Source organism: Chelonoidis abingdonii, chromosome 3 (genome assembly GCF_003597395.2).
Source record: "Chelonoidis abingdonii isolate Lonesome George chromosome 3, CheloAbing_2.0, whole genome shotgun sequence".
Classification (NCBI taxonomy): domain Eukaryota; kingdom Metazoa; phylum Chordata; order Testudines; family Testudinidae; genus Chelonoidis; species Chelonoidis abingdonii.
In genome coordinates this window covers 102923785-102951087 of record NC_133771.1, presented here as the reverse complement: position 1 = coordinate 102951087, position 27303 = coordinate 102923785, and the positions used below count along the sequence as shown (strand labels likewise).

At 41.2% G+C, this 27303-nt stretch overlaps 1 protein-coding gene across 1 annotated transcript; it reads left to right on the top strand.

The window, feature by feature from the left end:
* Window positions 1-401: 401 nt before the first annotated feature.
* Window positions 402-26082, top strand: TMEM244 (transmembrane protein 244). The gene is made up of 6 exons (XM_032803475.1): window positions 402-434; window positions 8231-8316; window positions 8917-8990; window positions 20359-20484; window positions 23804-23848; window positions 25988-26082. Exons 1-6 carry the CDS (start codon window positions 402-404, stop codon window positions 26080-26082), a joined length of 459 nt encoding a protein of 152 aa, XP_032659366.1.
* Window positions 26083-27303: the final 1221 nt, after the last annotated feature.

Below are 27303 nucleotides of genomic sequence, written 5' to 3'. Positions count from 1 at the left end.
AGTAAATAGGAATATAAAATTAATTTTAAGGACTGTAAAACTAAATGGAGGTGGGAAACTGCTATTACCTGTAGTCAAAGAACATTGCATAGAAAATAGAAATGATCATTTGCTGCTTTCTATTTGCAGACTTGATTGAGACATACATGTTTGGGTTGACCATCTCTACAAACAGTATGAGCATTTAATGAGCTAGTAAGGATTTTCTGTTTGGGCCACAGCAGCTTATAGTTAGCTCACAGATGGCTTGTGTCTTGGTTCAGTTTAATCCAATAATATTGCTTTACTCAGTCTTATACTGCACCTACAGGAGCACTTTGAGTGAAAAATAGCTTCTTTTTCCAGCTGACATTGACATAAGGAATGTAACTGTATCACTTCCTTTTACCTATGATGCGTACATGGCTCTTAAGATCAATCTTCCTGAGACCAAGGTAAAAAGATCTGAGTTTATATTACATTTTAGGTCATGTTATAGTACTTATGACATTATGCAGTTACAGTAGGCATTTAAAACAAAACAGTTGCCTTCGTTGTGACAGCATACTTTTCAGTTTTCGGTTTCTGAAAAAGCAAGAAAAAGTGCACTACCTCCTTTATAGTGCTGATAGTGAATACTACAACATGCATTTGATACAGATGTAAAGAGGGTGTAGTTTGCTAGATATAATTCTTATAAATGCCTAATAAAACCCTAACCTTGAGCTCTCCAAGATATCACCTCAGGTTCTTCCATTCTTTCCTTAAATTGCATAAATATTTACATAAATAACTATGACTCACAAATTATTTGTGGGCTATACTTTTAAAGAAAATGCATTTTTAATTGATATTTTAAAAAAAGGGGGGAAATATGTAGAACTTTAAATGTTGGATTTTTGAGACTTTTTAACAACTACATTTGTTAAATTCCAATGGTAAATACATCTTTAAAAACTGAAGCAGAATTTAATACTTCTGGATATGTTCCAAGAGCTTTAATTGTTGATGTCATTCTTTTAGTGGTAAATTTCTGGCATCTAAGTAAATGCATTTCCCTAGCCTATTTGAGCATAATCAAGGCAAAACAACAGACTACTCCATTCCTGAAGTAGTGGCTAAGGATATGCTGGGGACTAAAGGTGAAATCCTGGCCCCACTGAAGTCAATGAGAGTTTTGTCATGAACTTCAATAGGGTCAGAATTTAATCGAGGATACACAAGGGTCAGCAGGACATCAGCTCACACCTTTCCTCTAGAGCTGATATTTTCACTTAAGTCCATGTCTCCTCCCCCTGCATCACAGCTTTCATTACAGTATAATCTTGTATCACAGGCTGATACGATGTAATGCCATCCTAATTCAGCTGCTAACATAAAGTTAAGACCTCCATGAAATGCATATCTAATTAGTTAAGTGCAATGTAAACTACATCCACAAAATTGTACTAAAGATTGTCTTTTTTTTTTTTGGTAGCGTGGTGGATAGACTTCCAGGGGATGTGGTGAAGTCTCATAACATTACATTTAAGCAAAAGTTGGAGGATTATATGGAATCGACCAGATCATAAGAGATATTTAGCCAACTTTAATCTGGAGAAGTGCCACAGGGTAGAAGTGGGAGGTTATGCTTTCAGTCCCAGATTATATAGGACAAACGAATTTTACTTGCTTGTTTCGTTGGCTGGTGCACAAAATTATAAAAGATTGATAAAAATATTCAACCTGTTTCAGACATGATGGGTATGCTTTTTGTCCTATTGTGCTAGGACAAAAGTTTTCAGAAGGAAAGGCATGCACCAGAATATATGATTTATTTTGCTCTCCTTTCAGAAAAAAAATGTTAGGTTCATGTTGCCTATGTTTCTGCCAATGCAGGATTGTTCTCTTTATATTCTCTAGCACTTTGTAACTCAAACATTCAAAGATTTTAAGGCCAAAAGGGATAATTAGATAATCTAATCTGACCTCCTGTATATGACAGGCCATAGCATTCCATCCACCTGTATTGAGCCTAATAAATTGTGTTTGACTAAGAGCTTAACATGTTTGGTTAAAGCCTATCTTCCAGAAATGCATCCAGTCTTGTGTGAACACATCAAGAGATGGAGAATCCACCCCTTCCCTTGGTAGTTTTTTCCAATGGCTATCATCCTCATTGTTAAAAATGTGCCCCTTATTTCTCATTTGAATTTGTCTGGCTTCAGCTCCCTGACATTGGCTCTTCTTGTGCCTTTTTCCACTAAGTTAAAGAGCCCCTTAGTACGTGCTATTTTCTCCCCATACCTAATCAAGTCACCTTTCTATCTTCTTTTTGGAAAACTAAACAGATTAAGCTCCTTAAATCTTTCACTGAAGGCATTTTTTTCCAGCCCTTGAATCATCTCTGTGGTTCTGCTCTGTACCTTTTCTAACAGCCTTTTAAAATTGTGGACACCAGAATGGATGCAATATTCTAGTATTGGTCTCACCTATGCCATATTCAGAGGTAAAAAATCACCTCCCTTCTCTTACTCACTGCTCCTGTTTATACATCCAAATATCTCATTAGCCCTTTTTGCTACAGCATCATGCTGAGAGCTCATTTTCAGTTGTCTGTCCAGTACTACCCCTAAATTCTATTCAGAGTGACTACTTTCCTGGAAACAGTCCCCCATTCTGTAGGCATGATTTCCACTACGTAGAAGATCATTCAAAAAGATCTAGCAATAATTACCAAAGTAAATTAAGTTTTTGAAGTGGCTGAATTTTGTTGGAAAATAGCCTTTTTTCAAAACTAAGAAATTATGTTACAGACTTGACTTTTTCCTTTTTTTGGTTTTGGGTAAATGTGTTAACAACATTTGAAAATGTATTTAACTATGTATGTATTTAACTCATCCAGTACCTGTATTTTTTTTAAGACCAACCCAATGTTCTACTTGCCAAAAATCCTATTTAGGGGAAATGAAAATATTCAGTAACTGATTTTGATCAAATTATTTCTGAACAATTTGATCAAAATAAAATGAACCTCCTTTAATCTCCACAAAATGGAAACAACTTGACATTTCAAAATGTCTCATGAATTTTTATTTTTGACCAGCTCTGTTTCCTCCCATGACACTTAATTGTACTCCAAACAATTCCTGTCCCTCTTCAAATATTAAGTACACAATTACACACATTTCATTTTTACTCTTTCTTCAGAAGTCAATTCCAGCCCTTAATTAATTTTTACTGCTGTTCTCTAAATTCCCTCCAGTTTGTTAATGTCTTTCTGGTATTGTGTTGCCTAGAATTATTTACATTGTTCTCCGTGTGCTGTCATCAATGTCACAGAGAAAGGGACTCACTTCTCTGGTCTCTGCTGCAACATGTCGTCATATTCTCACCTATTTTTGCCATCCTGTTGCAGTGCAAGTTCATAGCCAATTCCTGAATACTATCACTTCTTGGTTTTTTGTTTTTTTTTGCATGGCTCCTTTTCCTGGAATTCCCACCCACTGATTATTTGTCGTTGGAATTTTTCTCTACATCAATTTGCATCTTTCCAGTTTGAAACTCAGTTTATTTTGCTGCCCATAGACCTGATCCAGAAAGGTATAGAGGCTTCCTGACTCCCACTGATGTCAATTCAGCTCAGCTGATATTAGGAATTGAGCATGTCTGGCATTTTACAGAAGTGCTCAGCAACTTGCAGGATTAGGCCCCATACCAGTAACTGCTCTAGATGCCTTTATATTGTTTTTGTTCTCACTTAGTGTCATATACAAATATAATTAGTTAATGTGCTTTTCTCCCCCACTCTGATCTTAAAGGATGTTAAAAAAGACTAACACTCATCTTAGAAATTCAGTGGCCTCAGAGACTCTCAGATTACTTATAACATAAGATGTCTTGATAGGTTATCAACTACCATTTAGATTGGCTGATCAGTTTTCTAGTATGTATTCTAGTATGTATTAAGATGTATTCTTAAGGAACAAACTTCTACAACTTTCCATGAGTCAGAGCATGAGGGTGCTGAAACCAAACAAACATTATGATTCAGCTAAAGGTAGTAGAAAAGCTGTAACAGAAGAGTACTTTTCATAAAATAAAGGGAGAAAGTATCATTTTCTTTGAAAGAGAAGAGGTATTTTCACTGAAGTGAAGGTACAGAGCAGAATGTTGGATGTTACATGCCCAGGATTTATTAACAAAGGAAAGTATTTGTGCCAGTGTCATACATCTCTTTGAAAGAAGGCTCCTAAATCTTCCTTAGTCTAACTCATCCCGTACCTGTAAATAACCACATTAAATTAATCTACATACACTACTATCAGAGTGACATTGTGACCTATTTACCTCTGAAGAAGAGAGAGAGAGAGATCGAGAGATCTATACACACACACACACACAGAGCATACGGAGAACAAGAGCACTATATGAAATTAAATATTATATATATATTATAGATAGATATCTATATCTATACATATTTCATTTCATATAGTGCTCTTGTTCTCCGTGTGCTGGAAGAGATATTTTCTTTACCTAGAAGTTAAGAGCAAACATTCATATCAAGTAATTTTTAAGAAAGAAAATTCTAAGCCTCTTTAATTACGGTGTTATGAAAGGAAGAATCTCCTGTTTATTGGTTATTGTTATGAATGTGAGGGAATCTAGCAGGAGTTCAAAAGTTCCAGCAAGACTTAAGTGAAAGGAACTTGTATTCCGTTTCATCTCCTCACATATAGTAAATTAAAAAAAAGGAAACTATTTCCCCCTGCAGTCCTTCATTTCAAACCGTGTACAGCATACCATTAGTTTTTAAGCACTGGAACTGTACCAGACACAGATGAAGACATGGTTAGCTTCTGTGGCAGGGACTATCTAAAAGACAGGAATAGATGAGACTAAAACTCACCAGCAGACCTAGATGATGGAAATAATTTACACCAGTGTGGTAGTGTTTTAAATTGGGATCCTGAATGTGCAACATTCATGGCATAAGGCCATGGCATATAAGGCTTAACATTTGTGGGCCTCATAGAAATATGTTTTCAGAAACTGAACAACAGAACACATTAGCCAACTGCTACCAAATATTTAATTCAGAGTTAAAAGTTAAATTCAAAAGAAATTCAAATGTATTAAGTTACTGAAATGCACTTCTAAAACACCCAAACAACCCTAATTCTTCCCTCTAGAGACACCATGCAATAACCATGAAATTAGAAGTAGTATACAGTTGTGTTTGCAGTTGCAGATTAGATTAAATTGAATTTTAAAGACAGACTTTTGTTCAGGTTTTTCATTGTGTTGTCATTACAAGACAGAGTTAAGGTTGTGTGTGTGTGTTTTTAACCATGTATATAGTGTCAAGCAAGACTGGTCAAAAATTTCCCCTCAAAACTTCCCCCCTGCAGAATATTGGGTTTCTGACATAATGGAAATTTTCATGGGAAATAACTGCTTTACTCAACACTTTTTGATTTTTGTTAGCAAACCTGCAAACCAAACAAATGTCAGTTTTTGACAAAACATTGACATTTTCTGTGGAGAAAAAACATTTCTGACCAGCTCAAGTACCAAACCTGTGATTGTGGGTTTTAAAAAACAAAGAACAAAACTTTTTGTGCCAGATTTACGAGAATATTCTGGCAGCTTTATGCCACTTTGGATCAGAACAAAGCAACCAAAACAAGTGGCTAGTTTTCCCCATCTCATGACCTCCACAGTTTTCGGTGCATATGCCAACCCCTACCTTCACCCTCACTCCTGTCCTGCAAATTGCCCTTCACCCCACCCCCAAGTTTGATATGCCTGCCCTCTCCGTTAAATATATGTAGTTCTTGCTGAAGAAGAATGTTCTTCTACAAAGAATTCCACTAAGTACTGCCCTCTTTCAAACTTGCTGCCATCTCTATTGCTTTCGATAAGAGTTACGCTAAAGGCTAACAAGCAAAACGGCATCATCTCCTCTTGTTCCCAGTAGGATTGAAGTCAATCTCCCCTCAGGATAGATGACAGCTCCTGGTAACAAAGATTAACATGATTACGTTGAGGTCCTGATTTTCCATCACCTGGCACCTTGTGCAGTCATTTACCCCTATGTAAAGTGGGTGTAAAATGCTACCAGAATATTAGCAGTTTACAGTCACTTTGCACAGGTGTAAATGGTTACCAAGGTGCAAAGCAGTGAAGAATTAGGCCCAGAGCATGAACCCCCCATTTCTTGCCTACTAATATAAAAAATTACTGGAATTTATCGAGCTGCAAATGCCTTCAGCTCTGTACAAATTTGATACTAATAGCAAATATGTAAAAACACTCAGCTCTAATCTCCCTTTGGTTTTTGTACGGGTCTTTGACAGCAATGGAAGAAAAACTAGGTTCAGTAAACTAACACATGTTCATCCACCAATCCAACAACAAGGCAGTAGATGAGTTTCAGTTGCCTTCTCCTGTTGCACTCATTGTCTGCTGCTCCCACTCTGCATGTATCTGTCTCAGTCATTGCACAATGCAGGAGCTGTCAAAGCAAGAGCTAGAAAAAGGCAGCCACATGACGATGTGGCAGAATTAAACATGTACACCTATATTTATTCTCCAGAGATAGGGTTTGGGATGAAGAACATGAGGAAAAAAGAAGGGTTAGACTCTGTAGGAAGAAAAAGGTGCCCCTGTGTGAAGAAAGAAACAGGAAACTGCAGAGTGCAGAGGCCAGGAGAGAAAGTGCTGGGAAGGAGTGGAGTAGAGACAGTAGGATACAGGAGATGATAATGGAGGAATTAGGGGAAAGAATAAAAGTAAAATGGGAGGGAACATGGGGATAAATCTGAAAGGGGTAACAGTGAGAGGAAAGAATAAGCTGCTTTTTAAAGAAAAGGAAAGGGAGAGACATAAACACTGACCAGCATGAGAAAACATTAGACAGTACGGAAGCTGAGGGAAAGAAACATGTATCTCCTGACTCTATTGCTCCAGAATGATCCAGCCCACCACACTGTGCTGTAAACATCTGGTGCTTGCTGGTGTAAACATTTTGCTTGCTGGTTTTAAGTGTGCATTTGAAACGAATGCACATACCAGATTTTTATGCATGCAAATCCCTGACTTTGCGATGGATGTTCAAGGTGTGTTTTTTTAAATATAGGGGTGAATGGATATCTCAGAGCACATCATACACAATAGTGAGAACGACAGAAACCAAAGTGGATTCCAGTGGCCAGCATCTGTTATTACTATCAAAAGATATTAGCCTATAAAATATAATATACCTGCAGCAATTAATTCAGGGAAGTCTTCTGACCTGTGTTATGCAGGAGGTCAGACTAAATGATCGCAATGGTCCCTTCTGGCCTTCTAATCTATGAACTATTATACCTTACACGTCCCTAGCAGCTTTCACCAGAGGATCTTAAGACACTTTAAACACGTTAACAAATTAAGCCCCAGAACTCCGCTGTGATGTAGTGTTACCTCAATTTTACAGATGAGGATAGCGAGGAACACAAGCATTAGATGATGTACCCAAGGTGTCTCTGAAAGTCTGTAGCAAAGCATGGAATGGAATCCAGCCTTCTTTTTTCCCCCCAGACCTTTTGCTTTGACCATTAGATAATGGTTGCTTTCGAAAACTTGGATTTTTTTTTACAAATAGCTTCAGAAAGGTTTTACATTGTTTTATGTTTTAAGAGAGATGTCCTTTCAGAGTCTACGTCCTTGCCAATGAAACTATATAGTAGCATCACATGGATCTCTAGACAAAGACAGGATAAAAGCACTACTGTATGGTTTTCTATATGTATATATGCATACACCTCATGATGGCAATTATAGGGAGGGCATTTCCTGGCGATTAATAACTATACTTGATTAAACCTCTGGATCTTCTTCTTAGGCTCTCAACTCCTCCTGCTGATCATTAACTGCCTGGAAATGTGCTTTCCATTGGCCATTTTGATTACATAGGCCTCTAGCAGTTAACCTGTGGATACATAATAAGAAAGGAATGTTCATTACACTGTATATTTCTTTTCAAAAATATGAAAAAATTGATAAATTTTAGGGGTTGGGTTATTTGAAAACACATAATAACAAAATTGTGTCATTTACTTCAGGACTTTATATAAGATGAGGTAAAAAATCATACCCAAATACTTCTTTCCCCTTAAACATTAAAATTTTTTTTTCCTAAATAGAAATCTAGCATCACTTGCTTGGCAGCCCACCTGACAAATGCAGATAAGGAAGTAGATTTAATTTCATCTTTTCTTTACAGATTGTGCTGCTGAACCTGTTGATATGTATAGTAGTTTTCTACACTGTGTACTATGTGGTCCTAAGCATTTGTTTCACAGCATTCAGGTAAGAATTTCTAGCATTCATAATTAATATGATTGAACGTAAAAGGGGCATTTATGATTTACAACCTGGTAGAGCAGAGGAGGGGGAGAAGTCTAGAATATGACCTCAGTTATATTGAAGGCACAGTTTTCAGCATCAGATGCTAGAGGCCTGAGCTTCCATTTAGATGAACAAATTAGCACTTGGACAGACAAAAATACTTTTAGTTGCCAGTTTGGCTCACACTTTATTTTTGATCAAACCAGTTGACATACATATACTAACTGAAAACCTGAACACCAAGGAAAGATAATTTTTTTCAAAAAAGATTTTTGTGGCTGATATAAAGACTAGCTATATTGCTTCAGAAAGTCATTAAGAGCACTTGGGATGTCAAATTGATATTAAATAAGAGTATAGACACAGCATATGAAGGCAAGCTCACGTCACACAGTGGCAGCAAACCATGGACACTTGTGAACTCCTCTATTCCAGATTACTCGATTTGGAATCTTGTTTAAAAGAGCTCATAGAGTAAACTACATTATATAATGTAACTAACACATTAATTGTGATAGCATATACAAATGATTTAACTTCTTTTTTTTAAAATCTCCACAGGTTGGAAATGTTGGATGTTTTGGCACCTTTTGATTTTAAGACAAATCCCTCATGGATTAACCCAAATTACTTAGGTACCTTGATTTTGTTTTAGTTTTTGCAGAACTAAGAAAATAGATACTTTGTAGACATAAACCCAAATTCCCCTCCACCCCCACGCATATGTACAAAGTATTTTTAAAACATTCTAATAATGCCTCTCCACTTAGCTTCAATATTTTTAATGATGTTTTAATTGTATTGAATTTTAAGTATTTGCTCATTTTCCCCATAATTCTTCCACAGGGTCACTTTATAAATTAACATATTTCTTGTCCTCTCAGTAACCCATAGCCTTTCCCATGCTCTCTCTTCCAAATTTGCATCTCTCAATTGAAACCAATTGTTCTACCATGAAGAAGACATTTCATTTTCATTATAAAACTATTAATTTTTCTGTGTAAGGTTACTGATTCTAGTCTCTACAACAGTAAAGCTTCCTACTATCCATAAATAAATAAGCCAAATTCTTAAACCACATAAACCTCTTATTGACATCAATGGCAATTTTGTCAGTGCAAGGAGTCAATACAAAGTAAGATAAGACTTCAGGATTTGGCCCAATGGCAGTTCAGTGTACTAACGGAGAATAAAGTATAGTTTGAGCGAATACAAATCACTATACGTATTTGTCCAAGATCTTAAAAAATGTGACCCTTTCCAAAGCTATTACTGTCTCTCTGTAGGGGAAAAAAAGAAGCATTTACATAAATTAAACTTCATCAGGTTTGGAATATGTTGCAAAAAAAAACATGTCAGCTGGAATTAGAGCTGTTCAAATGTAAATTGTTCAGATCATAATCTTAAACACTTACAGGAATAGAAAGTGCAGGGATGCTTGTTCAGTGCCATTATTGATTTGATTTTAGATGTAAAAAAAAGAACATTTCAATTAGATTATCAGGAAAAAGGGTTACTAGAAAAAATATAGATCCTACACAATTTGAACTAGTGTGCATTTGCACAATGCCAATGTAAATATTGAATCTCAACATGATTGATAGGATTTGTATTTAAATTATAATATAATAGTTTGTTACATGCCTTCACGTGCAGGGTGTTAAACAAGATATACTGAAAACATATTAACCCATTTGTGAATTATAGTCTACCAGCCTGGACCCATTTTGGGCAAATGGGCTAAACTATGAGCCAGAAAAATGTCATTGCTACCATGGTAGGCACATATGTGGTGGTCATCACAAGGATGGATGTAGATGCCAGAAGTGGTGCAGTTTTTCTATATCACGTAAGGTCTAAAGTAAATGTTATCAGCCATCCAATCTGAAAAATCAGTCAAATCACAAAAGGGGCCATAACTCAAAGAAACTGTTTAATTTTGACCAAAATTAGCAGTAGGCTTCTAAATACAATTGATAATGTAATGATGTACTCAAAATAGTACTATTTTGGAAAGCTTGGGAAATATTTAACCTCAGGCAATATATTTTATGCATTTTTCCATTCTTTTTTGCCTTCGGTTAAAGCAGAAGTCTCTAGTCACATCACGGTATGGACTTGTTTATACCATGTACTACATCAACCTATTTGTCATTATTTGTAGAATGGAATGATTTGAGAAAAATTTTTCTATCTGCTATTTTTATGAAGTTATGCACATAACTTACTCCCAATTATAAAAACATATTTTTGATGTTATCTGCTCAGCTGGAGACATAAGCAGAAAGCACACCTGATATAATTGTAATTATCACTGAATACAATGACAATTCATGTAAGGGCTGCAGAATGTCTTGTGTGATTATATCGTGTGAATAACAAAAGTATAACCCAGTACTCTTATGTAACCCCTACATGTAACTACGAGCTGCTGAATGTGTCATGCAATACTGCTTCCAGCTATATTTACTCACAAAATAGTCACAGTACTTTGCAGATTGTTGAAACATTTCTACTCCCCCTCAGACTCTGCATCTGATGTGTTCAGTACTCTGTTGCCACACTGTCAGAGTTGCATACATTGGACCACACCAAATCCTCCTTGTCGCATTTGCATCTCCCTGTTGCACAGGTACTATCCCAGCCATGCCGCACAAAGGTGAGGGTGACTTCTAGAGCAGGTGGCAGCACCATTATTTTAGGAACAAGATGTCCAGTGCTATCTATCATCTACTTCTTGCTGACAGGGGACACTTGAAGATACTGAACTGTTTGCATAACTACATATATGAAAGATAATTTGCACATTTCAGGTGGTGCCTGAAGGAGTCCATTGCTGATAGTAGTTTCTCACTTGTTTTATTCTTCTTAGCAAACAATTTATAGCGCACATTATCTGAAGATGCTTGCTTCTTACCACAGTACAATCAAGATATTAGTGAGACATAGGCTGTTTCTGTCTCTTCCTCTATCTGAGATGCACTGCTCCCAAGATGTTTCAGACCGTCCTTGACCTCTATACTCAGCTGCTGCCTTCAGCCATCTCTTTCCCCCCCCGACACTGAAAGCTGAAGTAGAGTCACATTCACTGACAACATGAATATTTGGCATAATAAGACTGCCAAAGTCTCTTCCCAGCTCCATAGCCATTCTATGGATGACAATGAATCTCTTCTTTTGGCCAACACCAGTTTTGAAACAGAATTAATCTATCCCCAGAATAGATGGGTATGCAGATGCAACATCAGTGTCCAGGCTCCACATTAGCACCCTGTTTAATCCAAGTATCTGCTTTGCATGAGCAACATACAAGAATAGCATGAATATGCTTCCTTGTCTTCTGCCTTGAGTTTTGGTATTGCAGAGTGGGTGCCAGGTGCTACTTTCACTGCTTATGCAATGGCCGTGAAACCCACCAGCAAAATACACTTCATGACCAGGTGGAATTCTCTGGTCATGCTTCACAATCCAGTCCCCTGGAGGAAAAAGTTCACAATGTTTGATTTGTTCTGTGGATTTGATATCATCTTAAGTTTTGCTTTGGTAGTGGTGTTAACACAGTGGGGTTCTGAACGTCTTGCATTTGGACATTCTCTCTGCAGGCTTTCACCAGATTTTATTGATTCTTTATTTGCATAAAATTGTCACCAACAACAGCAGTGTATTGACATTTTAGTCCAAGGATAATTTTCAACACCTGATCAGACAGCTCCCCAAAAGTTTTGCACTTGGCAGTATCAGTGCACATCATCTGCAGCAGCATCATACCATCTATAATAGCTAATGTTGGCTCATCAGATGCTGATAGCTCAAATACTGATTGATTTTTCTCCAGCCAAGCCAGCGTGTTGCTCTTTTGGGTCTTTCATAGCGATTTGCCCAAGATAAAGATGGAAATGGGACAGGTGCCAGCTCATACTTCATCAACCCCTGGATATCAGCATCTCTGGACTGGGCAATAACTGTCAGCTTTCTGAATATCTGACAACCAATTGCTTGTGCTTCTTTTGTTCAATTGTTTTGTTGAGATTACCAAATGATTTGAGATTATGCCTTTTATGGGATCAAAGAGGTCTATCTCATCCTTTACAAACTCCTTCACTTCTTGTGTGACAGTCTCTCTTATCATGCATAAACTTTCTGCAATTTCAGGTAGGGGCACAGCAGATGTTGCACTTGCAATGCTCACAAGTGGCTACCTGTTATCTGACCTTGTTTCAGGTTCAGTGCTAAAAGACTGTCATTCTTTCAGTCACATTTTTTATATCTTGGACAGCAGAGTCATCTGTAGTCAAGCACTTTGTGGTAGCTTCTTTGTAGAGATCGGTTGCTGAAGGCAGCATTCCACACATCTGTTGTTTCATAGCTGTTATAGCTGCCATATAATGCACAGTCAGGTAATACTTGGTCAAAGCCTTCTCCTTTGTGCAAAGATGCTGATGCTTCCCACAGTCCTTGCTGAGAGGTTGCTTGATGGCCATGTTGTGCCGTACACCACTGAAAGGTCTGGCAGTCCAGTATACTGCTCCCCATCTATCTAGTAGGGCATGAGATATATCTGGCTTCTCCTCCTCCAGAAGTCTGACTCTACTACATTTACACAACCCCATCTAGCATAAACCACATGACCACACTGGAACATGGTACAAACAAGCTCATACTGTTGTGAGACTACAGACAAAAAGGCAAAAAAGTATGGAAAAATACATACAAGATATAGTCTGGGGTGAAATATTTCCCAAATTTCCAAAACTGTACTGTTTTGAGGACATAGTTGCCTTATCAATTGTATTTAAAAGCTTTCTATCAATTTGGGTAAAAAAAATAGACTATTTTTCCTGATTCTGATAATGTTTAAACATTATGTGATATAGAAAAACTGCACCATTGACCACTATATAGGTGCCTAATGTTGTAGCAATGAAATTTTTCTAGCTGGTGTGTACCTTAACTCACTAATAAGATCCCTTTTTAAATCTGACTGGGAGATTAATGGGTTAGTACACTAGTCTCTTTTCTGTTTGGAATAGGATGACCAGACAGCAAGTGTGAAAAATCAGGACGGGAGGTGGGTGGATAATAGGACCCTATATAAGACAAAGCCCCAAATATGGGGACTCTCCCTATAAAATTGGGACATCTGGTCACCCTAGTTTGGAAAGCATTTATCTGTTAGCAGAACAGTGTGAAACAAAAACTATAACAATAGCTGCTGAAGGTCTGTTGACACAGAGATAGAGAAGATTTAAGTAGAGGACTTAGGTCACAAATGAATGTGATCTTGCTCATATTATGGCAGGCCTCATTTGTGCACATTACAAAACCGAGTTGTGACCAAAGGAAAGAGAAGCCTGAAGCTGAAAACGGAGGTGAGATGTCAAGACTGAGGTGTTGGTGTTGAGAAGCTTATACAGCACCTCCCTGCACTCCAATTAGTTACCCATTTTGATGAGCACTAAATGACTAGCAAAATTTAAAGGGACACAATCAACTTGAAGTCTAGTCAATTAAAGAAAAAAGAGCTAAAAATAGCTTCAGGTACTCCATTCACACAAGTGTTTCTGTCATTTTTTGGGTATGTGGTTTTACAATCACCTTTTCCTGATTTTTAATTTTTTTCTCTCTCTCACATTGCTGGGTGAAAGATCTGCAAAAACAACAGTAGAAACTAAAAAAATTATTATATAAGGGAAAGAATGAAACTGGCAATATACAAATGCACAAATTAAACTGAAGAAGCAAAAATATTTTTCTCTACTCTCTTTTTGTCATAGTAACCTTAACTGTTACCTGCAGTAACAGTAGGATAAACATTTGAAGTCTGATTTTTTAAGTTGACCATGTCCTTTTAAAAAGAAAAAGAATGTATTCTATTTTGAAAGCTCCCTACCAACAACAAAGTAGCTGTTATGGCCCATTCTGTGGGGCCCTGTCTTGCAAACACTTATGCATGTGCGTAGTCCCATTGACTTCAGTGGCACTAATCACATACTTAATATTAAGCACACGCATAAGGATATGCAGGATCAAGGCCTTAAATTACTTTCAGATTAAATACTGGCTCTTTAAAAAACACATTTCATTTTCCTAACTGATTTTGCTGTTGAACAGTTACATTTATAAAATCCTTATCAGTGACTTCTTAAAAGACAGCTTTATTTTTATTTTATGGACAGTTAGGATACTAAGGGATATGTCTGTCCATTCAGTTCCTACTTAGTGATGTCTTCCTGTCGATCTGGCACATAACTGTGCTCATTTGCAGCAGACAAGATCACATACAAAGTTGTGGTTTAAAAAACAAATAAACCCAACATTACTAGTTTGCAATATAGATGATAGTTCTGTGCCATTTTAGCATGAAAACAAAGGCACATTCAGGTTATAAAACCAAATTATAAATTGAAACCAATGGACTGTACTTCCTTTTTTGTTGTTGGGTAACTGAGAAATGGCCAGAATGTTTTCTGCCTGCCCCCGCTTGCCCCCCAAAAGAAACTTTGTAACAGTGATTTTTGATTAGTAATAAAATAATAGAGCCATTCCCTTCTAGTATCAGAGGGGTAGCCGTGTTAGTCTGGATCTGTAAAGGCAGCAAAGAATCCTGTGGTGCCACAGGATTCTTTGCTGCTTTTACATTCCCTTCTAAGGCCTGGTCTACACTACACGTTTAAATCGATTTAAAGAGCGTTAAATCGATTTAATGCTGTACCCGTCCACACTACAACGCCCTTTATATCGAAATATTAAAAGGGCTCTTTAAATTGATTTCTGTACTCCTCCCGACGAGAGAGTAGCGCTAATTCGATATTAACATATCGGATTACGGTTAGTGTGGACGGAAATCGACGTTATTGGCTCCGGGAGTATCCCACGTAGCCACTGACCGTCTGGCAGCAATCAGAACTCGAGGCACTGGCCAGGTAAACGGAAAGCCCCAAAGCCCGCGAACTTTTGAATCATTCCTGTTTGGCCAGCGTGGAGCTCTGATCAGCCACAGGTGACCACACAGAGCTCATCAGCACAGGTAACAATGCAGTCTCCTGAGACTCGAAAAAGAGCACCAGTCTGGACCGCACAAGAGGTACTGATCTGATCGCAATATGGGAGGGATTCAGTGCTAACAGAACTCCGGTCGAAAGACGAAATGAAATATATTTGAAAGAATTCAAAGTTTATGACGGAAAAGGCCACAGCAGGGATCCGTGCAGTGCGGAGTAAAAGTTAAGGGCTCAGACAGGCATACCAGAAACCAGAGAAGCAACGGAAGGTCTGGTCAGGGCTGAAAACATGCCGCTTCTATGCTGAGCTGCATGCAATTTTGGGGGCTGCACACCAGTACTCACCCCTGGCCGTGGATTCAGAGTCCGGGGTTGTATATCAACTGTGGTGAGGATTCTGCGGAGGGGGAAAGATGAGGAGGGAAGAGAAAGATTGAGGAAAAGCTTGCTGAGAGCACACAGGACTCCATTAGCCCCAACAGCCAGGAGCTTTTTGTGACCCAGAATTACCGTCCCAGCCCTCCCAAGCCCCAAGCCCAGACAGTGAAAGCCATGAAGCGACCTCTGGTGAGTGTACCTTTGTAAATATCAACATGGTTTAAACAAGCGGTTTTTAATGATTTATTTGCCATCAGGGCTTGTGATGCATTCACGCCAATAAGTTAAAGTTACAGGAAAAGTTCGTTAAAGGTCTGGGGATGAGCCGAAATCCTCCAAGAAATCTCCATGAATCGTCTTGGAGGTACTCAAAAAGCCTTATGAGAAGATTTCAGGGCAAGGTGGCCTTATCGCGTCCACCATGTAGAACTTTGCCACACCATGCATGTAGCAGTAATTAGGAAATCATTGCTCACAAAGCACGGCTGCTATGGCCGGGGGGGCTGCTGGCATTCCAGAAACATACGTTCTGCATCCTGCGGTGGTATTTCAGGAGAGTTATATCATCCATTGTAATCTGGTTGAAATTCAGAATAATTAGGGGCAACAGGGCGATTTTGCTACTGGGCAGAGCGGGGGGAGGGAGGAGGAGGCGCTGAGTTTCGCTTTGGCGAGCAGGAATCTTTCCCAGCTACCAGCCACGCAGTGCGGGGGAGGGGCGGGGAGGGGAGGAGGTGCTCATTAGCAGCGATCTTACTGATAGCAGCCATGCGGAGGGGAGGAAAGGGGAAAGAGGGGGTTTGGGTTTTGCTGGTTCCTCTTAAACGGAACAAGGCTCATAGTCACTGTGTATATGAACGCTGGAAGAAGTCAAACTTTTTAAGCCTTACATCGACCCGCATGGAAGTTGGTGCCTGGACCTGCGTCTGTGAGATCTGCAACACCAGAGCCACAGGCATTCAATTATTAAAGGGATGAAATGCGACCTTGTAGTGAAATCACATGTGGTATGTAAGGTGAATAGTGTTAGGCACTGTAAAAGAGTACTAGCATTGTTCGTAAAATGTATCTTTTTACACTACTTCTCTCGTTTTCCCTCCCCATGCAGCTGCACAGTTGGTCCGGGCATCCCTGCGCCATCCCGAAGGCTGCTCAGATAAGGCGGAGGAGGAAGAGAACACGAGATGAAATGTCACAGAATTATGGAAGTAACACGCAATGACAGAGCTCATCAGAATGAGTGAAGGATGTGCTAGCAAACTACAGGAAAGATGCCAGTGAACGGGAGGATAGAGAGATGCTCGAAATGAGAGGTGTAGGCAGGAAGATCACGGTGGCGAGAATGCAACGCTGGATCTGCTGCGTGCTCAAATGATGTCCTCCCCGCATGGTGTATCTTCAGGAAGAGCAGCGGGGTCACGAGTGCCGCGCTGCAGCCCTTGTATAACCACCCTCAAAGCTCCCCAGTTGCCATATCTCCCTCACCCAGACATGTAAGACGCGTGGGAAGACTTTCTGCACCCGCCTACTCACCCCCCTGACAGTGCAAGCAAAAGGCTGTAATGTCCGTTGAAATGTGCTTAATGGCTTTCCCTTCCCTCCTATCCTCCTCCCAAACACAGCAGCAGGGATACCTTGATAATTCTCTGCCTCTTTTAATTACTTTTTTAATAAGATACATCCAAAGGGGGGGGTGGGTTGCTTTACAGGGAATGACTTTAAAAGAATAAAACATGATTTTTAAATGATACAGAATGACTTTAATAAAGATACATGATTTTTAAATGATACTGTTTATGTCCTTCAGCAAGTTGTAGATAAGGGGAAGGGTGGGTTGCTTACAGGGAATGAGTCAATCAAGGGGAGGGGTTCATCAAGGGAAACAAACACAGCAGTCACACCGTACCTGGACCGTGCTGAAACTCATTTTTCAAGGCTTCTCGATGCACACCGCCTCCTGGTGCTCTTCTAATCGCCTGGTCTCTGGCTGCTCGTACTCAGTGGCCAGGTGATTTGCCTCAGCCTCCCACCCCGCCATAAATGTCTCCCCTTACTCTCACAGAGATTGTGGAGCACACAGCAAGCAGCAATAAACAAACGGGACATTGGTTGGCTGAGGTCTGAGCGAGTAAGTAATGTTCGCCAGCGCCCTTTTAAACTCCAAATGCACATTCTACCACCATCCTGCACTTGCTCAGTCTGTAGTTGACAGCTCCTGACCACTGTCCAGGCTGCCTGTGTATGACTTCATGAGCCATGCATCAAGGGGTAGGCTGGGTCACCAGATAACTACAGTTTCAACATCCCCAATGGTATTTTGGTCTGCGGAAGTATTCCTTACTGCAGCCGTTTAAACAGAGTAGTGCTTCTGAAGACGCGAGCGTCATGAACCCTTCCTGGCCATCCCACGTGATGTTGGTGAAACGTCCCTTTGATCCACCAGTGCTTGCAGCACCATTGGAAAAGTCCCCTTGCGGTTTACGTGACTGGTGCCCTGGCGCTTTGGGGCCAAGATAGGGATATGGCGTTCCATCTTGGCCCCCCACAGTTAGGGAATCCCATTGTAGCAAGCCACTCCACTATGACCTGCACGTTTCCCAGAGTCACAACCTTTCATAGCAGCGCTTAACGATTGCTTTGGCTGTTGCATCACAGCAGCCCCCAGACTAGATTTGCTCACTCCAAATGATTCCCGACTGACCGGTAGCTGTTGGCGTTGCAAGCTTCCAGAGGGCTATTGCCACTCGCTTCTCACTGTGAGGTGCTCTCATCTAGTATTATGGCGTTTCAGGGCAGGGGAAAGCATGTCACAAAGTTCAAAGAAGTGCTCTTACGCATGCGAAAGTTTGCAGCCAAGGGAATCGTCCCACCCTGCAAACTATGTGGTCCACCAGTCTGTGCTTGTTTCCCGGCCCAAAATCGGCGTTCAATGGGTAGAACCTACCCATTAACCAGCAGTAGCTCAAAACGCAGGGGCCCGTGGTACAGGAGAATTCAGCGTCCATGTCCCATCGCTCTCGTCGCCGCTCTGCCGTAGCTGCTCCTATTCTCCCCTGCCTTTGCAGTTCATGGCTCAGCATAGACAGCACGAGAGTGCGCGAGGTGTTGACACGTTCAGATAGTGGTATGATCTCAGGGTCCATGATTGCTGTGCTATGCGTTTGCTCAGTTAGTCACCCAGGGCAAAAGGCGCGAAAGGTTGGTCAGCTGCTTTCACAAAGGGAGGGGTGAGGCTGTACCCAGAACCACCCGCGACAATGATTTCTGCCCCATCAGGCACTGGGCTCTCAACCCAGAATTCCAAGGGGCGGGGGAGACTGAGGGAACTATGGGATAGCTACGGAATGGCTACCCACAGTGCACCGCTCCAGAAATCGACGCTAGCCTTGGACCATGGACGCACACCATCGAATTAACGTGCCTAGTGTGGATGCGCACACTCGACTTTATAATATCAGTTTTAAGAAACCGATTTTAGCTAATTCGATATTATCCCGTAGTGTAGACGTGGCCTAGGTCACTGCTTCATATTTAGACTGGGAACCTATGGTCTGGTAGCGAAGCAATGACTCACTGGTGCAGCGCCTCCTGCTGGTTGTCTGGGAATTAGCTCTTTCCAGCCTCAGAGCACCCTCTGGTGGCCAGGTGTCTTGCCTGCCGCTGGCCCCATGTCCCTCCTGGACCCTAGTGCCCTTTACCTCAGGGTTATGCCCCAGCAGTATCCCCACTCTCTGGGTCTCTCCTCCCTGGGGAACCCCCAACCCTCTAAACCCACCTTGCCTCAGTGGCTACTGCCAGTCATCATCTAGCCCTCGCTCACTAGGGCAGACTGCAGTCTGTAATGGCCACTCATCACTGGCAAGGGGGTTGGACCAGCTGCCTCTGCCTAATCCCGGGCTACATTCCTGCAGCCCCCGTACCTGTTTAGGCCTTGACCAAGGCCTCAGTCTGGGGAGATGCCAGGCTAGAGCTTCCCAGCACCTCTTGCCCTTTTCCAGCACTGCTGTGTCCAGTACCCTTCCCCCAGGCAGCTAGGCCCATTATCCAAGGCCAGAGCGAGACTCCCTTGCCTTCTGGCCCTGCAGCTCTTTTATAGGGCCCAGCCTAGCCCTGACTGGCTGCCTCCCAGCCTTTTCCTAGCCACAGATTTTAACCCCTGTTCTGCGAGAGTGGGGCAGCTGCCCCACTACAGGCCCCCTCCACTGCACTGGGAGGAACTGCAAAAACCTAACACATAGGATAACCTGACACTATTCCTGTCCCTCCTCATTATAGCAGCTATTGTTTCTGTTAAGGATCCACTGAGTGATTGTGCCATTGGTTTTTAAGAATTACCATTGGCTTCAGTGGGGATCTCGCATTAGAAATTGATGACACAATATGGCTCATGTTGTTCCACACAAGGGAGTGGGGATACAGCTTAGCCATTAAAGGGAAGAACTTGTTGATCAGCTGCATATTTTCACACCTCTCACTGAGGTAGTTAAACTGACCTAATTTTTTAGTGTAGACTAGGCCACAGGTTAACCTCAGAAATCAGAACTGCCTATTGCCATTAGTCGCAAGAATGGGAACCACCCTTCCAAAACTCTGCTGGGAGTAAATTCCCTGTTTTCCTTTATAGTTCTCCTGGTTTCATTGGAGATAACCTACTTTATTTGTGGACTGCTGTTTGTCCTGATTGTGGAAGAATGGGTATGGGATTATGCTATAACAGTTACTGCTATTCATATCATCATAACTGCAGCTGGTAAGTGCGAATGTTATTAAATATATTTGCAGTACAGTAAATTGAATAGAGCTAGTCAAATACTATTGATCTAATTTTTTTATTGAACTAATTTTGCCTTTTTTCTTCAAGTTTCTCCCTCAAATTTTCATTTTTCTTGCATTCACGTGCCACATGTAGATGAGCTACTGCCATTTAAAAATCTTATTACATTTTTGTTGCAACAACTTCCAAATGTTAAATTATGTTGCAGTGTATTTAGAGGTTTTATTGGCAACAAGGCAGCCAAGGAAAGAAACCTGCCTGCCTGCAGTTTCAGCTTGGAGGGTGTGCACTGCTATAAAACCAAAGAAGTAATATTGCCCTCAATGCCCCTATCCCTTTAAGGCTCAAACATAAATACCCCTGCCCTAGTTCAATGTAATCCTGAAGCTTGCCTCAGCCAAGTCTAACACAAAAGGTCTAAGTTGGGGCTCATTTCAGCTAAATCCCAACAACAAAAACAGAGCCTATGATACGCTCCAGCATCCTCACTTGTCACTTTCTCTCTTTCCTCTGAGGAAAGAGCTGCATGATGCAAATGAGGCCTGGTCTACACTACACGTTTAAATCGATTTAAAGAGCATTAAATCGATTTAACGCTGTACCCGTCCACACTACAATGCCCTTTATATCGATATAAAGGGCCCTTTAAATCAATTTCTGTACTCCTCCCCGACGAGAGGAGTAGCGCTAAATTTGATATTAACATATCGGATTGTGGTTAGTGTGGATGGAAATCGACGTTATTGGCCTCCGAGCGGTATCCCACAGTGCACCACTGACCGCTCTGGACAGCAATCTGAACTCGGATGCAGCGGACAGGTAAACAGGAAAAGCCCCGCGAACTTTTGAATTACATTTCCTGTTTGCCCAGCGTGGAGCTCTGATCAGCACGGGTGGCGATGCAGTCTCAAATCCAAAAAGAGCTCCAGCATGGACCGTACGGGAGATACTAGATCTGATCGCTGTATGGGGAGACAAATCTGTTGTATCAGAGCTCCGTTACTCTTTCAATGTCACCCTATGTGTACTGAATGCTGCTGGTAGACGCGATGCTGCAGCAGTGAAGAGCAGTATCCGCTCCTCTCCCCTCCCCGGTGGTAGACGGTGCAATAGGACTGATATCCATCATTCGCCATCAGCCCGTGAGTGCTCCTGGCTGGCCTTAGGTGAGGCTGGCCGGGGGCGCCTGGGTAAAAATGGAATGACTCCCAGTTACTCCCAGTAGATGGTACAGAACGGCTGGTAACCGTCTTCATCATAGCAACTGGGGGCTGAGCTTCAATCAGCCCCCTCCCTTTCCTGTGTAAAGAAAAGATTCTGTACTGCCTGGACTGTCATAGCAGCAGCATGCTGTGCTCCTCTCCCCCACACCGCTTAATGTCCTGCCTGGACTATCATCGCGCCGGGAGGCTGCCTCCCCTCATTTTATGTCACTAATCAGTGTTTCTTATTCCTGCATTCTTTATTACTTCATGACACAAATGGGCAGGACACTGCCACGGTAGCCCAGGAAGGTTGGGGAGAAGGGAAGCAACGGGTGGGGTTGTTGCAGGGGCACCCCCTGTGAATACTGACACGGAGCAGCTGTGCTCTCTGATACACTGGTCCTCTAATACACTTGCCCCTTATTCTAGGCAGGACTGACTCTATTTTAGAAACCATAAGGGAGGGATTGACTCGGGAGTCAATCCCAATTTTGCTTTTGCGTTGCGCCCCCGGCCGATTTCAGCCAGGGGCACTCATGATAGCAGCGGACAGTACAGAGGGGGAGAGATAACCGTCATTTCATTGCCAGCTCTGTTACAAGAAGACGAAATGCAAGCGTTTGAAAAAAATCTCTCAGGCTACATAGTCGCTGCATGACAAGCGTACGGAAACTGCGGGAACTATGGGATAGCTACGGAAAAGGTACCCACAATGCAACGCTTCAGAAATCGACGTTAGCCTCGGACCATGGACGTACAACGCCGAATTACTGTGCCTAGTGTGGCCGCATAAAATCGAATTTATAATATCAGTTTTATAAAACCGATTTTAGCTAATTCGATATTATCCCGTAGTGTAGACGTGGCCTGAGGTTCATCAGCAGTTCTTGCTGGGAACACCTGCTGATCTACTCATGCTGGTTCGCAGGGATGGATGATTGGGAGAGATGTTTAACCCCATCCTTGCCAGAGCCAACATGGGGTCTCTTGATCCCATCACAATGCTTTTACAGGGGATTCACCTATCCATCCTATTATAGTTATCGTAGAAATTAGAAATAGGAAAGAAGTATTAGATCACCTATCCCTCCTAATGCACAATGGCTCCGGTTATTATTTGTGTGCTTTGTCCAGTCTGGTTTTAAATAACCCAGGGGATGGGACTTCACCATTTCCCATGAGAAATTGTTCCAGAGATCAACAGACTTCACTATTAGGATCAATTTCCTGATACAGACTAAAAATCTTGATCCTGCAATGAATTCCACTTGGAATACCTCCTTGCAGGATCAGGGTATAATATTTCCTTCACTGGATTTCATTCCATCACTGCAGTTTATATCCCTGTTAATCCTGCTAAATAATTTTTTCCTTCCTTAGAAACAATTATTTTAAAGAAAAATTACAAAAACTCTGTACCATATCGGAGTTACCAAGGAAGATGTTTTCCATAGTTATCGTACGTATCTTATTCAGATCTTCTTTAAGAAAATAAAACAAAATAATTAGATTACTATTATTTATTTGTGCTGCAGAAACATAGTTGCTAAAGGAACTGTTACTGCAAAAACTGTTACTGCTGAGTGATTTTAGATGCCTACAGAGTTTTGGGGCTGTTGAGTGGGGATTTTGTGAATCCTGATGGGGCCGGATTTTGGGATTTAAGCACCTAAAGTGGCAGTTAGGCACTTAAATCCTTTTGTGAATTGAGCTGTAGGTGTTGCAACATTTATACCTCATTTGTGAATCTAGCTGATGTTTTGGGGCTCTGTGAGATCAGTATCCACCGATGTGCTAGGTACTGTATAAACATATAACAAAAGAGAGACAGTCTCTGCCTCAGAGTTTACATTTTAAGCCCTCGATCCTGCAAATAATTACACCTATTTTTAACTTTCAATGGGACAGCTCACAGTAGTAAAGTTAATCTAGTGGGCAGGTGTTTGCAGGATCTGAGCTTACATTTCATTAGCCTTTACAATCTTAGTAACTGTTTCTAAATTTATACTTTTATTTTAGAAGACTCAGCTTTTCTTCATGTAAGAAACAACCCTAAAATAATTTACGATGTAATGTTTTTCATTTTACAGTTATGTCTGAATTCCCTCTGATGTTGCACTGGTGGATGGCTTTAGGTACAGGTCAATTATTTAACTTTGAAATAATCACAAACTGTGTAGATTCATAGTATTTGTAATTATGAGTGGAGCTGGGTGAATTTTTTTTGATCAAACCTGTAGATTCAATGACACAGAAACATTTAGTCAAAAAAACCCCAATCAAACAAAAAAAACTCTTGTCAAAATTAAACATTTTAATTTTTTCTAATGACTTTTCATTTGGAAAGTTCCTTTAGATTTTTTAAAATGAAAAATGTTTAAAAACACACAAACTTTTATTTACTTTTTGATTCACTGAAAATGTTGAAACATCCATTATTCATCCAGCTCCAGTTATGAGATTTCCCTCTTTATCAAATGTATGGTACGGTATATGATGGTGGACACCACCATCCCAATCAGAAGGCGGCTAATGAAATCCTCTGGGCTCAACCACTACCAAATAGGCCCTTCTGCAGGGCCTGCTCTGGCTAGAGGAAGCAAGCTTAAGAAGCAGCTTGTCACAGGAGGGTATGGTAAGTGGTAACTAGGAGGAAAAAGCTGCCGTGCTTCTGAAATAGCTGACTCTTGCTATAGCTCGTAGCAGAGAGGGAAAGAGATGACAAACCTCCCCCACTTACAAAGACTTACCAGACCAGGACAAGCTGATCACTGTGGGGCAGGGGTTGAAGATAAAACCTGACTGGGAGTCCAGCTGTGCCAGGCTGCCATATATAAATAAACCAGAGCTTTTTTAGGAAACTCAGAGACTGAATGTACCCTTATGAGGGAGATCCCCACAGTGGAGAACTCAGAAAGGCTGGAGTAAATTTCCCAAGTAGGGAAAGGACTTTCGAAGGGAGACTAGACCCTGAACCTGTCTGTGTGTGACCTCATGCGCAGCCTAACATGTTCAAACAAACAAGAAAGATGGTAACATGCGCTCCAAATAGTTGATACTATTTTTAAAAAGGACTCAGGCAAGTTGTCAGGGCCGGTTCCAGGCCACAGCGCGCCAAGCGTGTGCTTGGGGTGGCATGCCACGGGGGGTGCTCTGCCAGTTGCTGGGAGGGCGGCAGGCGGCTCTGGTGGACCTCCCGCAGACACGCCTGCGGCAGCTCCACCAGAGCCGTGGGTCCAGCGGACCGTCTGCAGACACACCTGAGGGATGTCCACTGGAGCTGCGGAACCGGCGAGCGGCAGAGCGCCCCCCGTGGCGTGCCACCGTGCTTGGGGCGGCGAAATTGCTAGAGCCGGCCCTGCAAGTCGTTCAGACCTAACATTTGTCAAGCCTTAAAATTTATATTCTAGGGCCAAAACCTGCTCACCTTATGTACATTAATAAGTCACATTTACAGATCTAGTGGACTGTATCAAACAGTATGAAGTTAACAGGACTGCAACTATAAGGTGCATGATCCCAGAGGATCAGAAACACGGCAGCTTTTTCCTCCTAGTTATCACTTACCATACCCTCCTGGGGCAAGCTGCTTCTTAAGCTTGCTTCCTCTAGCCAGAGCAGGCCCTGCAGAAGGGCTTATTTGGTAGTGGTTGAGCCCAGAGGATTTCATTAACCTTCTTCTGATTGGGATAGGGGTGTCCACCATCAGATACTATACCATACATTTGATAGAGAGGGAAATCTATAAGATTCAGGTCCTGATTTATCCTGTTTCCACTGAAGTGAATGGCAAAACTCCCACTGATTTCAGTGTAAGATTAGGGATGCCTGCCCTCTATGTGGGAATCCACTACTTTGAGATTTAGAAAAATTGTGGAAGCCAGTTCTTCAGGAGCAGTTAAGTATGCAGAGCTGTGCTGAAACCCTCAGTGACAGCAGTGCACAGACAAAATCCTGGACCTGCAACTTGTTCTGCATAGACACCAGTGACCATACGGAGCCATTTGAGGGATCAGGCCAAAAAGATAAGAATAAAAGGCCTCATTATTAGAAATGAAAAAGAAAAATCAATATTGTTTTCAAAATGAAAAAATGAAGTCTTTGGCATTAGGACTTTCACTTTCTTCTTTGTAATACTAGAGAAGTGTGTGAGTAACAAAAACTACTCTCTTTAAATACGGTTGCTTATAAAAATAGGATGAGTTTAATTATTCTTGTAAATTTTATATGCCAGGACTAACAGTAATACAGAATATTCTTACATTTCCTTTCAGGATCTGGCTTAATTTTGATGATCTGTGGAGGACAGGTATTAGCATATTGCTTGTTCAAGGACAACTTCATTTACCCAGTCCTGGATGATTTTTGAAAAGCAAAAAATAGGCATTTGTATCTGAGTCCATATTATTTCTATAATCTAATTTATATTACTAACAAAGACTATTAGTCTAATATTTAGCCTACTGTACCATTTATTTCTTACATCTGTTTACAAACTCCATGCAATTACTTTTAGCTATTTGTGGGGGCATTTTCCCCATAGCAAATATTTAAATATGCTCCCCTTTTCCTAAAAATGTAAATTGTGAAATAAAATTTATTTCATGAAGTGTCAGTATATCTTGGGCCGGAGTCTGCCTTTCGAATAAGGCTTCTTTGTGCCATTTCAGTGGTACAAAGAAATTTCAAAACCATCTTCACTGGCTTTGTGGGTCTCCTTCACACAGGAGAATCCCTGAATAACATAGGGCTAGTTTAGCCAGCTCTATACCACCACATCTTGCAGTCCTCTTGCAGGAGGTATATAAGACTAAAAGGGACATAACCAGTGAGCAACAACCTCCAGCTGATCTCTGACTTCCAGAGCAGTGCATGGAGAAGGGAGGCATAGAGAGTGGAATGTATGATAGAGCAGCCTTAAGGGTGCTGTAACTTGCACTGCTGATCCACTAAATGTTTGGCGGTGCTAGAATGGGGAAAGGCAAGGGTAACTTACAGCCCCTTTTGCACCTGTCCGTTTCTTGCTCCCTGAGTTGTGCCAGGTGCATGACCAATCCCTATGACCTAGTCTGTAGATTGTAATTATTTTAAAAACCACAATAATGCCTTGACATGAATCTTCATCTATTTACATATAATCGGCTTGATCCTCCAGTTCATGCTAAGCACAACTCCAAGTGATCCAAATTCATCTTACATGCAACTCCAGTGACTTGAGTAGAGATACAGCAGGAGTGAATTTGGCCTGAGTTTTGCCTAAGTAAGGGTAGCAAGACTAGACCATTGTAAATGCTCACATTTGCTTTAAGCAGAGGTTCTCAAACTGGGGGAGGCCCCCTTGGGGGGGCATGGAATGTATTCTGTGGGGCATGAGATGCTTAAGGCGGAAAAAAAATGTACTGCACACATTTTACCCACAGCACTGAATAATTAGCATAGCTGATTCCTCCAGACATATCAGGTTCTCAGATGACACTGTGCATTGTGACAGATTTTGGTTAGGCTTGCATAGCATTATACAAAGTCATTGCCATCTGTACGCTAATCCGTTTGCTACGACTTGGTGTAAACATTTAATTGTAAGGATCGA